Here is a 15,700-nt window from a genome sequence, read left to right as displayed (position 1 = left end):
TGTAATAGCAGCTGTCCAAGTGAGAGAACTCAAATTGCTGCTACTTAAGTCACTTAAGAACCAGGAGGCTGTTTGGGTGTGGGGGCATTGATGTTGCGCTCCTCCATTTCCGTTGTGTTAGTAGTTTACAAACTCCTATCAGGAAGAGTAGGGAGCTTTCCTGTAAATTTGTTCATCAGCTTGCGTTCCAAAAAATGAAGAGCTTTTATGGCTTGGGTTTTGATTACCTGTCTAGCAGTAACAAGAACACTAAAGAAAACAGCATGCATTTTCAAGCCAGGTCACTTTTAATTAGGAACTTGGAAGTTTTGGGTTTTCTTTTAATGGTTGTATTGTGCTTTGAACTTGTTGAAATGCTGCCCTTTCAAGTGCCAGTTCACAAAAAGGAGGCTCCTAAATTCAGGTCGTTATGTTAAGTGACCTAATCTGAAATAAAGTTCATACAAGGACAATGGAAGGCTATGCAATGAAGCATAATCGCCAGTTGTGAATTGGTGTGCTCTAAGAAAAGGCTTTCCATCAGCTGTTTCTTCGAAACTATGTGACTAAATCAAATAGCTTTAGTTCTGTATGGGTTCTTTTTTGGGTTTTCATGCCTGTTGTTTTTATGCAGGAAGTGGTGCCACCAAGTTCTCATACAGGCTTCTCTGGATTGCATTTACCATTTGTTGGGTTTACGTACACAACCGATAGGTAAGCAAAGGATATGTTGTTCATTAAACTTGTTTCCCAAATACAGCTAATTCTAGGAAGATGTCATTTTTATAAACAAGTAGAAAGATTGATGTGTATGTGTCAGTGGATAAATCTTTATCCCATTTTTTTCAAGTGTCTGAACATGTTTTGATCATGCCAAGATTAAGTGCTTTAGTATTTAATTTCCTTTATTTGAAACAAATGAAATTTAAGGGACTAGATTTGTCACGTTAGGTGGCAAACTTGCTCTTAAAACTTGCTGTTCCTGCCTTGAGAGGCTAAAAGCAAGTTCTTGTCCATGTTGCGTGTCTGCCAGAAACAATTCAGGATTAGTTTATTGCTCCTAAACCTTGTTGACAGGCAAAGTTAACGTAATTTAGTGTTACTCCAGTGCAGGTTCCTGATTTTCAGATGGTTCTGAGCACAGACTAAGATAGCTCACTCTTGTCAATCTTTGACATGGAAGTAAGCCTCCATCTGTCTTCAGAGATCCCTCAAATATATACTTGTGCCTCTGATTGTGAGGTTATTCTGTCCTTTTTGTTATTCCCATGTTTCCATTTGCTGAGATTTATCTCCACAATACGGTTGCAGAAAGGACCCAGTGCACTCATCTTTTTCAGAGTAAAATCACATGGCTTAACTAAATCTATCCAACTTCTGGTTTTCTTTCTCAGTTGTTTCAGTGCAAGTACACATTCCATTCTGCTTCCTTTGCTGTCAGGCAGTAACGTTTGGCAGAGGGAGTTAATATTTTTAATCATTCAAGTAGTTTGTAAAGTAAACATAAATCAGCATCTTTAAGGTCCTGAATGCAAATATCTTAATTCTACACCAGCATACACAGCAGCTAGGGAGTAATCACTGTATCAACCCTGACTGTTATCTCAACAGTAACAACTACTGTGCTAATTGTTCTTGTAAATTTAAGGTGAGTATTTGGTGGAATCCCAGCGTTTCGCTGCTGTAGACTACTGTGAGTATTTATTAGAATATTCTAACTTACATATTTGTTTTCAGCTCTTTATCTGACAGAGGCACTTTAAAGAGTGCAATGCAATCTGACACTGTATCCAAAGATGTGGATGTACAGCGTGACTTAAAGAACACTTCACAAATAGAAGGTTATGAAAAGAAAATAAGGAAATTAGAGCAAGAAAAGCAGGATTTGAACCGAAAACTGCAAGGTTAGTGGCTTACGTTTCTTTGGGTTCTTAGTTCTTCTCATTAGGAAGAATTGGATTGTATTTTATTGATCAACTTTTTTTCCTTCCTTTTCTGATTTTAAGAATCTACGCAGACAATGCAGAGCCTCCAAGGTCCAGTGTGTGTTACAGTAAATACGAACCGTGATAAGGAAATAAAAAAATTAAATGAAGAAATTGAACGGTTGAAGAACAAATTAACAGGTAAGACTCTAGCATGATTAGTGGTAATTATAGCAATGCAGCTTAATGTTAACAGTAGTAGCAAAATATATCCTTTGGTTTTGCAATAATTACAATTAATGTTATTGAGGTATTTAAAAAAAAAGGGGGGGGTTTAAAGCCTTGTTCAAAACTAAGAGGCATTTCCGTTTTTCCAAGCAGGCACTTAACTTTTTCTTCCATTTCCTTGTCCTGATAGCATATACTAGTGTGGGGAGTCTAGAGTACAATGTTAATTTCCGTAAAAATGTTGGGAGATCCTGTTCCCGTTCTTTTTTGGGGGTACACTTTTGGAGCAGTTATCCTGGAGGCATATATAAGAGAGAACAGGGAAAAATGATTAGCTGCCCTTTAGTAACATAGGGGGATAGGTTAGGGTGGGGGGTTGTATGATAATTCACATCTAAATATTTCTGAGCTCCTGCTCCCTTTGTGTTTCTGTCTGGTGATGCACTAATTAGGAAGTGTTGCAGAAAAACAAATACTGGCATCTGTCCTGAGAGAAGGCTGACTCGTCCATATCACTGAAAATCTGTTGCTTGACAATGCTATTAGTTTATGCATACGAACCTCCTGTTAGTGTCTGATTTTTTTAAGAGGGAATCAGTCATAAACTAAATGGTAGTTTTGAATCCTGATGACTTGGCTGAGAGGTTTATAGGGGCCTGTAGTATGTAGTGAGTGAGTTCAGATGCCAAGTTGCTGATGCCCAAAACCTCCAACTGTTGTCTTCCATTCAGGAGGACTTGTTTTTTTTTGTTTATCAGTCTTCTTTTTTCTTGCTTCAAATTCCTAATACAACCTTAATTCATTATCTTGTTTTGTGTGTCAATTCATTGTCTGTCACAACTGATTCTTTTTCTTACAGTTTGGCAATATATTCTCCCCTTTGTAAGTACATCTGCTGTGAAATCAGTGTTGCTCTGAGTGCTAACCCCCACCCCCCCCCCACCCCCCCCCCCCCCCCCCCCCCCCCCAAAAAAAAAAACAACAACAAAGCACCATCAAAAATCTATTCCTATGTATTCTGTAATAGGTTTGTCAAAATGGTTAGATTAAGGTGCTGCTTCTGCAGATGGCTGTTGTGTGCTGTTAAATACTGAAAACTAGCAGTGCAGCCTGGTTTAAAAAGAAATAGCATTGGTTCATGCAGAGTGGGAGGGAGGCTAGCACAGCTTTGTACTAAAATCAGAAAATGAATACTACTTTAATCATTACAGCAGTGCTTGGGATCTCTGAATATGTAGGTCTGATTTCCTGTTCTGCCACAGACATCAATGAAACTTAAGTGATACAGTTATTCCCTGTGCAACTTCTTATTTATTTGTTTAAAAGAAATAGTAATTAAAACCAAATGGACAATGGCAGTTCAGTTTCTTACCAGCTCTAAGACTGAGCAGAAATATAAAAAGGTGGTTAGTCTTCTGTGCTTAAAGATGATAATTTCAAATCAAATTTGTTTAATTATTTTGAGACTAAAGGGAGAACTGCCAGGAGAATATACTGGTAGGAATGTGGACAGTTAGGTCTCAAATCTGCCTCACGCAGGATGGTGTTGCCTTCCCAGATTGTTAGCTCTTATCTACTCTAGGAAATAAATAGTCCTTTCCTGTCTTGCTGGATGCACTAATAACTGTAGTCTTACTTGTCATACAGTGAAAACTATTTAGGAGACAAATTACTAGGACTGGAATTCCAACAACTGAAAAAAAAAAAAAAAAAGCCCTCTGCTAAGGCTTTTTCACCTCAAGAGATAACTGTCTTTGGGTGGTGTGGTTTTGTTTGTTTTTTGTTTATTTTTATTTTAATATGCTGAGAAAATTACATGGAGCTCTCAATGCACTGAAATTACCTTAAGCTGTCTAAAAATGGAATGGAGAAGTTAATTTTCCAAGCAAAGTTATGCCGTTTATTTAAGTAGTGTTTCTTACTTGGTATAAATTTAAGACATAGGTCTTTATTATTTATTACTCTGCAGATATAAGTAAACTGGAAGGGCAGCTTGCAGACGCAGTAGCTTTTCGACAAGAACACGAAGACTCTATACATAAGTTGAAAGGACTGGAAAAACAGTGCAGAGTACTGCGGCAAGAAAAGGAGGACCTTCATAAGGTGAAGGACGAATATGTTTGGAAATGGTCATGTAAAATAGTTATAGAACAACTTTGGTTACGGTTTCAACATTCGTAATGTTGCTTTTTAAAAATATATTGAGATGTTAGTAAGCCTGTTAATCTCATTAGCAATACAGTTGTTTTCCCAGGTGGCACGCTTTTTGAAAGTTGATTGACATCTTGTTAATTTTAAGTATATTCTCTTAGATGGGAATAACACCTTTTAATACTGACTTGTTCACTGTGTTTATGCCTTTGAAGGCAACTGCAGGTTACATACCCAGGTAGTCACACAAAAGCTAACAGACTGTAATCACAAAGCTCAATGGGATTTGGTTTGCCCAAGAAATACTTCCATTAAATTTGAAACTGCTTGGGGATGGGAGGGAATTTTCTAAAGAATGGCTTTAGTTTAACCATTTTTTTTCTCAAGATACTTCAGTATACTCACGAGTTAAATTCACAGATCTATGGCTTGTTGTCAGTTTTATAGATGCTGAAACATATGAACGAGTAAATAGAGCTAAGTCACTGTGCCAGCTTGAGCCCACTTATTCTTTATAATACCAAAAGGTTAATTATTGCTTGAGGATGACTTCAGTATCATTGCTAAGTATACTTACTGTTGTGTAAATTACACCTTTGCTTCCTAAAATCTAACAGCATGCTATGTTAGGTCACCAAAATATTTTACAGTAAAGTAAATAGGAGCTTTGTATATACTACCTACTGCTTTCAGTAAAGCCAAAAAAAAAAAAGCTACCTGTATTCAAATATCTGGTTTTTTAAAAGATAGAGCAGCCATATTGCTCATGTGGCATTTAGGTGGACCAAAAATAATCCATGGGCCAAAACCTATGGGGTTTTTGTCCACTAGAATTTAACAGTCTCTCTTCTGTTTGTTACCACTGGTCAGGGTTGTTTTCCAGGGTATATGAGTAACAGAGAAGGCAAATCCGTTCCTCCTGGTTTGTCCACATGCCTTTTTGGAAGTTAATGAATGCTTCTGCAAGACTCCTCCTAATGGCAATTTTTTTAATGTCTCTTGGCCTGTATACTTTTCTTCTGTTGTCTAGTTTCATGCTTTTTTTTTATTTTCACTGGCAAATGATTTTATGTAAAGCATTTAATTTGTATTTTAATCTTGTTAACTTATGTTAACTATTTGCTGTAAAAAGAAAAAGCTTTTATACTTTAATTGAAAGTATTAGAGCTTCGCAGTTTGTTCTGAGGAATCTTCCTCAGTTTCCTTAAGAACTTCACAAGATTTTCTGCAGCATCTCAATGCTGGTAACTGTTTGACAGTTCCCCTGAACGTGTTGTCTGCTAAAACATTCCTTTAAGAAATATTACTATTGTGCAGGTACATGAGGTAATCTGAAATTACATTTCTTAAGAGTTGAGAGGGGCTTGTGAAGTGAGGTTTGTATCACGGACTTGTGGAATAGCAAAGGTCCTCTTGGAACTGCCATCCTAGAAGCAGAATAATTGCTATCCTGGTATGCTATTGCAGCTGTCTAGCCAGAAGAAATTTGTGTAAATTAACTATTAAAAATCTTATTTAGAAGTTATCTGAGAGGCTTGAATTTTCAAGTTGTGCTTAATGTAGGTTCACATCCTTTCTTCTTGGAAAGAATATATAGAGTTCAATTTATTCATATATGTATTTATTTATTTAAACCAGCAACTTGTAGAAACCTCAGAGAGATTAAAGACACAATCCAAAGAATTGAGGGATGCCCACCAACAAAGAAAGCTAGCTGTTCAGGAATTCTCCGAGCTCAGCGAGAGGATGGGAGACTTGCGGTCGCAAAAGCAGAAGCTGTCCCGGCAACTTCGTGACAAAGAGGAGGAGGTGGAAGTGAGCATGCAGAAAATTGATGCTATGCGACAGGACATCCGTAAATTGGAGAAAATCAGAAAAGAGGTAGCTTGATTAAAATAGCTAAGAACAACATGTTTCACCTGCTGCTTGTCTGGTATCTCATCTGTGATTGGATTGAGAAATCAGAATCATAAACAGTAATTTACTTTGTCTATAAGAAATTGCTCTGGTAACTCTTCCATATCACTTCACTGCAGTTCACAAAATACATCTTGAATTTGTTGCTAGATCTGTTTGGCTAATATATCAGGAAATGAACTGAATCTTCTATTTTGTTTGTACTCAGGCTGATTTTAATCTGGAGGAAACTATTCTTGCTACATGCCCAGCTTCTTACTACTTTACTTGTGTTTTGCTCCTTGCAGGCTACAAGTCATAGCTTGAAACCTAGAAAGCTTAATGCCTTGATGGACTTTACTTTGGAGTATTCTGACTTCCTTTTTATTTTTTCAGATGATTTTTTCTCTTTAGCTGAAAGGAAGAAAGGTGATACAGCCTACATAGGTGTTTTTTCTTACTCTTTTAGTCAGTGTAGAGAGTATCTGGGTAATATCTTGTAAGCAAGTAAATTCCTGATTACTATTCCAGGCAATTTATGGTTTTAAATAATCTGAAGTGGATAACTAGAAGAACGCATAAGAAACAACTATCATGGTTAACATAAGGTTTTGATCACTTAAAAACTGTCAAATTTTACATGTTCTATGAATGAACTTTTGAAAAGGAACTTGAGCTTTATAAACACTACTAGAAATTTACTAGCAAATTGAAGGGCAGACTATGAAAATGTAGTAAGAGGTGAAGTTTCTCAGACCTATCTGTGAAGAAGAAGTGGTACTTAACCAGAAAAGGCATAGGGCTGCAGCACCATATTGGATGCTGCATTCTGCCCTTCTGTCTAGAGCCTATTCAAGTGTTGTTGCTTATTCAGTTAAATGAAATGTTTCCATGAAGGACTTGATAATGTCTTTGTTCTTAGAAAGTCCTCTGTCCCCCCTTTCCTAACGTATGTATCAATCTTCTATTCAGAATATAACCTATAAGTTCATTTTCTTGGTCTACAATTCTACATATGGTGATTTTAAAAACAACTTTCTTAGTTGAGTTTGAATGCAGAAAAACAGATTTTATTCTGCCTTGGCTGCATAGTTGCCACTAAATTGTCTTTCTGATACAATAAGCTTTTTGAAGTGGATAAATGGATGATCAAGCTTATTTTGTTCTGTAATTGCAAGGTACAAGTGTTCAATGTTCATATTTGAAGTATTTCACAATAATTTGGTTCAAAGGTCAAGATTTTTAAATCTGCTGCCTTAGCAGATACTGAAGCGTGGAGCTGATCTGTAAACGTGGGAGGCTTTCTTCTTTCACAGCTGCAGTGACTTTCTTGTGCTGTTTCCTTCTCTTAACATAGATGGAAGCTGTGCAGTTATCCCTACATATATCTGGTATGGTTTATATCAATACAAAAAACCATTTGGAAGTAGTTCCACTGTGAGACAGATGGATGCCTGGGTCAGTGAAAACAAAACATGACATTCTGAAATCATTGTTATAGTGGTGTAATATAAGATACAAATAAGAAAAAATTTGCTGTTTTCAAGGCCCCTGAAAGTTCATTCCTATGAGATGAAATGAATGATACAGACAGCAGTATGTTGTGTTGAAATGACTTAAAATTACTTTGATTTTATAGCTAGAAGCCCAACTTGAAGAAGTTGCAGCAGAAGCATCAAAAGAACGCAAACTTCGTGAACACAGTGAGGCTTTCTCCAAACAACTGGAAAATGAACTGGAAGCTCTGAAGGTTACTTAGGGGCTTGGGAGGGATGGGACATTTTTACTTGTTACACAGGAGTTGCAATATTTTTACTCCAACTGTTGATACCTGTGGGACACTCAAAAGAAACTACAGCATTACTAGAAACCTGACCTACCTAACCTAATTAGGTTTATTTGCTTTTTTCTTTGAAATACTTTAATATTGTTTAATATCTTGCTAATGTCTTCAAAATGTCCAGTTCTTATAAATTCTAAGCAGCTATTAAACCAACGTGGTCCAAATTTGTTATCTCTGCAACAGTATTTAATCTCTTAGGGTCATGAAAGCAGAGCAGTTACTTAGAGGGCTAAATGCTTGAAGAACCTTTTAGACCACTCAGACCCCAAGCAAAATTTTTCCCAAGTGCTACCAATTGGATAGTTCTATTTAAAATAACGATCCTAAAATATAAAGATCATAGTATTTTCCTGATGGTTTCTCTCCTTCTTCTCTTCAGCTGAAGCAGGGAGGCCGGGCAGCAGGTGCCACACTAGAACATCAGCAGGAGCTTTCCAAAATGAAGTCTGAGTTGGAAAAGAAAATCTTATTTTATGAAGAGGAGTTGGTCCGGCGAGAGGCATCACACGTTTTGGAAGTAAAAAATGTGAAAAAGGAAGTACATGATTCAGAGAGCCATCAGCTCGCACTGCAGAAAGAGATCATGATATTAAAGGATAAATTAGAGAAAACGAAGCGAGAGAGGTATGTTTTGGGATGGGATTGGTTAATCGAGGATTTTTTTTGTGTGTACTGTATCGCATGGGTAACTGTACAGGATGGTATTTCACCTTAATTCTGTTTATTCCTCTCTGAAAATCCCTGTCTACAGGTTCAGCAGTGTTACAATATGTGTTTCTGTTTCTTGTTGTCCTTAGGCACAGTGAAATGGAGGAAGCGGTAGGAACAATGAAAGAGAAATACGAGCGTGAAAGATCTATGCTTTTGGAAGATAACAAAAAGCTAACAACAGAAAATGAGAGGGTAATTATTTCAGGAAACACTTAAGCAAAATATAATTCTTGCTTTGCTACTTTCTGATGTTGAAAGTGTGCTTATTGATCACAACAGGATCAGTGAATCTTCAGGCAATATCTGAGTAAAACAAATGTGGTTCTGGCCATATAAATGTCAGAGATCTGGCTAAATAGTAGCTTTGTTCTTTGCAGAATTGATTCACACAACTCAGAGGGCACCAGGAAGTGGGCACTTCCAATTTCTGTGAGGGCTTCACATAGAGGGAGGCATTTACAATAACTGTCTGCCATTCTGATGGCTTACAGTTAAGCCTTATTCCTCACAACAGCCTCTATGCCTTTTCTTTTTCCCTCTCCTGTGTTTTGGATTGTTTTGTGTGAGCTGGCAATACGTTCTTCTGTGCTCTGGAGCTAGTCTCCAGTTTTACAAAAAAAGAATTATTTCCTGTTCTTGGTCTGTGTTAGAACTTCCACATAGGCCAGCACAGTGTTATTTGTTCAGATTCTGTATGTGTGTAGACATACATGTATGAAAAAACTGTGAAACTGACATAAGTCACAGGTGAAATTAATGTTTTGTTTCAGCTTTGCTCCTTTGTGGACAAATTAACAGCACAGAACAGGCAGCTAGAAGATGAGCTCCAAGACCTAGCAGCGAAAAAGGAGTCTGTTGCTCATTGGGAAGCTCAGATTGCAGAAATTATTCAATGGTATGTACTGTTTAGGGATCCAGATGGCCACTTCCAACTTTTGAAGTATTGATTGGGCTTTTTTATGTTTTGCCAGGCACTTTCTGTGTGTCTGGGATCAACAAAAGCATGGTGCTTCTGAGTGATGATGATGCTGTTTCTCTTTTTGCTTTGCAATATAGCTGAGTACATTTAAAGCATTTAGTCTTAACTTCTAAATGAAATTGTCAGATACTGTTAAGTGCAAAGGAGATGGTTTTGGTGTGAACTTGCTTCAGGCTCTTAAGTGATTATTAAATCACAAAGTTTGGAATATTTTGATAGGCCTAATCAGGAAGATGATTATGATTTTTATGATTTATAAGGTCCATGTTAACATATAGAACTTCACTAGCTGTACAAAACAAGCATTTGCATTTAATTCACAGGTCAGTCTTTCCCTCTTACTTATCTTCTGAGTTAGCAAGCTGTATGCAAGTATTTTCAGCATGCAAGACGTGGTCATCTGTATGTGTCTTCTGCTGGATGAAGTTGAATATTGTAGGCTGGGCTTTGGAGAACAGTGATTTTTAATGAGATGACTTACTACTTGCTGGCTAATACTTGTGTGGAAAGGCATTTCAGCTACTGAGTAGAGAGGAGCAAGGTGCAGAGATTGATAGGGTACATGTACTTGCCCTTCCAGTTGTTAAAGGAGGTCTTGATGGTAGCCACTATAAAAAACTGAGCAAGTGATATGCAGATCATTTTCCAAAGAATAACAGTGAATCTCTCTAGAACTCTTGCTGATGACAGGAGGAAAGCTTCAGTTTCCCTAGCAACTGCCACAATCAAGAGAATTGGATAAGAGAAAAAAAATAAAGCAGGCCATCTAAGCTGTATTCAGTTTTCTCTGCTGGGAAAGTTTTTCCTGCTCTGTCCATATCTGCTATGTTCCTAAATCCTGTGCAAATGCTAATTATTTGTTGGCATGGTATTTGTTGCTGTGAACCATGAAACTGTTCACTAACAATTTTTTGTAATTGCACAATAGGGTAAGTGATGAGAAAGATGCTCGTGGCTATCTCCAAGCATTAGCTTCGAAGATGACAGAAGAACTAGAATCTTTGAGAAGTTCCAGTTTGGGATCACGAACGCTGGTAAGAAAATAGCAAGCATTTGGGCTGTTCTGGGTATATCTAAGCAGCTATATTTTCAGTGTCAGCTACGTTCTCATCAATATCTGTTCATAATCAGAATTTGTTTCTAATAAATCCTCTCTGCTATGAGTTATTAGCTTTATCTATTGCATGTGAAAGCCATTTGGGTCATATCAGAATGTGATATTTACAGCAGTGTTTCCTACTAGCATCTGCTATCACAAATCGCTTTACACAGTACAGAGAAGAAACAATAGATTAAACCCTTAAAGGGGAGTGTAGAAATGTACTTCACCACATTAGATGCAAGTAAATATTTTTAATCGCCATTACAGTGAGATTAAAAAATACTTTATTTTGTACAATTATCTTTGTACAAGTTTTAACTGGTTAGTACTGTCAGAAACTAGTGACACGAGAGATTGTAGCTTTATGTCCATGTAGAACACTGAGACTTTCTGCCATAGTTTTTTCCCACATAGTAGTAACATGGTTTCCCAAAATTCTGTAAAAAAGAGGAGAGGTGAAGCCCTCACAAAGTATGGCTTCAAAGACAAAACTGTTTTGCCTTGGCAGGCATTAAATACCTGCAGAGCCACTTGCAGTTAGGCTCAGAAGCCCACATTCCTAAGTAGTGTCAGTCAGCACAGTCAAACTGCCATGCAAAAAGTCAATTTGCTGCTGGTTTATATAGATAAAAGTTATTCATCACTTCCAAACATATGAATAAGAGAAAATAAGAGAAGATTGACTTTTTACGAACTTTGCCTACATCTTAGAGAGACGATCATTATGTTGATAGGTTTAGTAGGAAGGAAGATTGGATCAAATGCAGTTGGCCCAGAATAAAGAATGCTTTCTGTTCTTTGTATTACAACTGGTTTTGTAACTTCAGCAGAACCTGATCTAAGGTAATTATTTCTTAACATAAAAAGTGGCTCTCATTTTCATGAGTGTTGCTTGCAATTTCACGTGTGACTAGAGAGAATATCCATTAGAAAACACTGAAAATGTAGTCCACATTGAAAAATGCTTGGGAAAGCTTGGAAAATTAGCTTGTGGTGGAGAGGAATTGCGTAGTGTATGTAGAAGCATAGCGTATGCTACTTAACAAGTGTGTGAACTGTTTAGGTGAATGTTCTAGATTCTTAAGACCCAGGTTACTTCATTTTCTTCACTTTTTTGCCACTCTCATTATGTTTTAGGTTAGTGTGTTTGACATTATTTACATTTATCTCAAATTTGAAAGTCCAGTATGTCACCATGCAGGTTTTATACTCTTTTTAGCATAACTAAAATTAGCCATTTTCAGTGAGTTCTCTATTTGACAGTCACGCTTGCTGATCCTCCGTTTTGATTTCAAGCGTATTGTTTTGGTGGCTTAACTGTTAAAAAAAAAAAAAAGTTTATTTTTTGTGAAATGAAATCTGACTTGATTGATTTTACATGTATCAGGAATGATGTTCATAATTAATATTCAATAACTTATTGCAACAGGATCCACTTTGGAAAGTGCGACGCAGTCAGAAGTTGGATATGTCAGCTAGGCTGGAATTACAGTCTGCCCTAGATGCCGAAATTCGTGCCAAACAACTAGTTCAAGAAGAGCTACGAAAAGTGAAAGATGCAAACATATCTTTTGAAAGGTAATAAGGGCTTTGGTTCTGTTTGAGTTTTAATACGCTGCTCTAGACTGCTGGTTAGAATAGTAACAACCTTTTTCCAATAACCCCCTTGTGCCTGGGATTTGGACTTTTCCAGAAAGACCCTACTCTACAGACTACACATTTCTTACATAGTCAAGTGAGAACTCTAACAATTTATTTACGTAAAGATTACACTGCTGTGAATATCTTGGGAATAAAATATGGATCTTAAGCACCTGAGGTAAAAATTATGGCTAAGAGCTATTTTTTTTGTAGACTAACTGGAGAGCAGATATATCCTTGGGAAGAAAAGACAAAACTAGTATTAGAATAATTTTGTATGGCAAATATCTGCAGTGTTTACAGGAATCTTAAGTGCAGTTTTCACTATCCAGCCACATACTGAGGTGCCTTACTAGTGAGATGAAGAGGGGAGAAATAAGAATAAAAGAAAAATATTTAGCCCTTCACACACCTCCAAAAAAGGTGTTTCCTAAAACTCTGAGACTGACATTTCTGCGTTTGAAATGTTTGAGATTGTATTTTGATCACATTATGTTGCTTTAGTAAATTAAAGGAATCTGAAGCAAAGAACAGGGAACTGTTGGAAGAGATGGAAGGTTTAAGGAAAAAAATAGAAGACAAATACAGAACAGATTCAGGTAATTAAAGTTACTGTATTTCAACAGAATTCTAACACGGCCGGTGGTGTTGCATTTTAGCTAAGTCTGTTATGTTTTGGGTTTTAGGTCTTAAACTTCCAGACTTCCAAGATTCCATTTTTGAATATTTCAACACATCTCCTCTTGCACGTGATCTGACTTTCAGAGTGAGTTATTACACAAATTAACTACAAAGCTGTGATAGCCGAGTTAAATTTTTATTACCGAAAAGTAACTCTTGGACTCTATGTGGCAAATTTGTATCTGGCCTATTAGCCAAATTAGTGGGACGTAGAATTGGATGTCCAGTAGATGTTGGATTGATTGACATTTTGAAGAGAAGCTAGCACCTTTGGGAAATACTCCCAAAAGCTCACATTGATTATTTCTTATTCTACTTTCTTTCTTTGTTAAACTCAAACCTTTAGCTGAGAAATACACATTCAGGTTGTTTTGGAAGGGCTGGCACACCCTATTACAAGTAAGGGATTAAGCGCTTTACTGTTGGAAAATACTAGTTAATATAAAGAAAAGTATTCACTCAGTTCAAAGGGCATTTAAGCAGATATGTAAAATTGTTGGCTCCAGATCTTAATGGAGTGGTTAGAGTAGAAGGGACTGGAAAGAGAATCAGAGGACCCACAGATGCTGGTATTGTAAGTGTATTGTGACACACCCTCTGATCCTTGGAAAACTAATCATACAAATTGCAGCTCCAACTGGGTGTTTCACTTAGAAAAGTTTGTGCATTCCCTGAGGAAGCAGCTGTTAGATGCAGCATTGAATCACATTTCCTTACTTCATGAACTCTTGATCCTTGAGGATTTTCTGGGATTTTTTTCTTCAAAACACATGGACAGCTCAGGGTAAAACCAAGAGCTGGAACTGGAAAGAATAATCTTTTATGTTTATGGAGCTGAGTCAAAGGGGCTGAGGTTAAAACCTCATCAGTCTGGTTAGATACTCTATCTGAAATGTGTGCTTTCTGTGTCCCTTTTCAAATTGTTATCGGTGCCAAAAAGAAAGCCTATGGACATGCTGTGGTATTTGCATATGCATACTTCGTGTATGCACTGTTCCCGGTTACAAAACATCCACGCTGGCTTTTTTGCTGAAGCAGCAAGATGAGCTATGCGGATGAGGTGGAAGGAGAGAGAGAAACATGATATATACTACTGTCTGGATAATAGCTTTTATCTACAAACCTTAATAGTTTAAAACATTGTTTTAAAAAGCACCAAATACTCTTCAAATAGTAACGTGTAGAATATCAAGCCCGTAACTAATCAAGATTCCATTCTACAGATCCAGCAATAAATACATAGCCTGTGGGAACACAGGTGGCGTTTTCTGATGAGTTGCATTAAAATTCATTATATTGTATTTAGTGATATCCACTAACAGTTTTTTCACATGTACATGTAAAGATAATGTCATGTGATCTGGGTTCATTTAGTTTGAACGAATATTACTGGCCCATATAAAACATTTTATTTAGCTAGCCTACTAATATTCCATCTGAAATTTTTCTGTGGGTGATAAAGTGATCGTTTTTATCCCTCATATCTGTTACAACAAAGGATTCTGTTTCTTCTTCGTCTACATCTTCTCTGCTAGCCTTTTGGGAAGAAGTAAGTTCTTGCTGGTAGTTCTGTCTCCTTATTTTGTTGTGACCTGTCATAGTAAAAATGGCCTTCTAAAACTAGACATTTTGTTTCATTAGTTTCTCTATAACTTAATCCACTAAATAGAGCTAGTTTAGTTCTCTTTTAATACCTTTCTACAGGCTTATTATTTTAGATTCTGTCTATATGGCTAAAGCTAAATCATGCCTTGCATTTTTAAATTGTTCATATTACATAATGGTATAATTTGATCTTCATGGCCCAGCCCTACCAATCAATTCATAACAAAAAACAAACAACAAATATCTGAATCCATTTAGTGAGCTAACTGAATTCGAGCCATCTTCCTGTCGAAACTGGCTGGGAAGTGAGTGATTCATTACTCATTGCCTTTAGTGCTAATTACATCATTTATGTGAAGTCTAATCTGATGTTTGTTAATCATGATTTTCATGATGTCCTCAGAGTACAGTAATACAGTACCCTGCTTCCACACCCAGCTTCTTCAGCTGTGGAATTGTAGCATGCTTCCCCCTTGTGCTGGCAATTAGTACTTGCTAATGTAAGTGTGAAATTAAAGCTTGTAATGGATGCTAGTCTTAAATTCTAGTGAAATGTAAGACAATATGATTAAGACAACATGGTTATTTTTAATGATACAGGTGATAATAAAATTAGTGGCCATGTTCAAAAAAAATTAAATTTAAAAAGATTGTATGGTGTTACTTGAAGAATTTTTCCTGTGGTGAAATTGGTAGCTGCTGTCTGCCAGAAAAATCCTAGGGTGGTACCAAGCTACCAAGAGAAATGAGCTATTTTATGGATTATTGCCAAGCTTCTCAGACATCATTCCATACCCTCATGCAAGAGGATAGACATAGTCTTTCTGAGAAAAGAAGGCTTTTACAGGATTTATGCTGCCTACTACTGGGTTTTGCATTTCAGTGCTTCCAGCTTTACAGCTTTTCCATCAGGTGGCAGGGTTTGTTTTAAGGAAAGATTTTTTTCGGAGTGGAAAGTT

General features: G+C 36.9%; 1 protein-coding gene across 2 annotated transcripts in view; it reads left to right on the top strand.

Annotated features, from left to right (window-relative positions):
* Positions 1–15,700, top strand: part of CDC42BPB (CDC42 binding protein kinase beta) — a 95,473-nt gene that overhangs the window by 56,285 nt on the left and 23,488 nt on the right. For both annotated transcript variants that reach the window (XM_035551417.2, XM_035551416.2), the window contains exons 9-21: positions 614–693; positions 1,717–1,883; positions 1,986–2,105; positions 4,102–4,235; positions 5,922–6,164; positions 7,819–7,929; positions 8,402–8,646; positions 8,820–8,925; positions 9,504–9,628; positions 10,641–10,746; positions 12,244–12,392; positions 12,960–13,054; positions 13,142–13,221. In XM_035551417.2, coding sequence (XP_035407310.1) covers positions 614–693; positions 1,717–1,883; positions 1,986–2,105; positions 4,102–4,235; positions 5,922–6,164; positions 7,819–7,929; positions 8,402–8,646; positions 8,820–8,925; positions 9,504–9,628; positions 10,641–10,746; positions 12,244–12,392; positions 12,960–13,054; positions 13,142–13,221 — 1,761 coding nt within the window. The remainder of the gene's footprint in view (positions 1–613; positions 694–1,716; positions 1,884–1,985; positions 2,106–4,101; positions 4,236–5,921; positions 6,165–7,818; positions 7,930–8,401; positions 8,647–8,819; positions 8,926–9,503; positions 9,629–10,640; positions 10,747–12,243; positions 12,393–12,959; positions 13,055–13,141; positions 13,222–15,700) is intronic.

The sequence above is a fragment of the Cygnus atratus genome, chromosome 5 (assembly GCF_013377495.2).
Source record: "Cygnus atratus isolate AKBS03 ecotype Queensland, Australia chromosome 5, CAtr_DNAZoo_HiC_assembly, whole genome shotgun sequence".
NCBI classification, from domain to species: Eukaryota; Metazoa; Chordata; class Aves; order Anseriformes; family Anatidae; genus Cygnus; species Cygnus atratus.
This window is presented reverse-complemented; position numbering and strand designations above follow the sequence as displayed.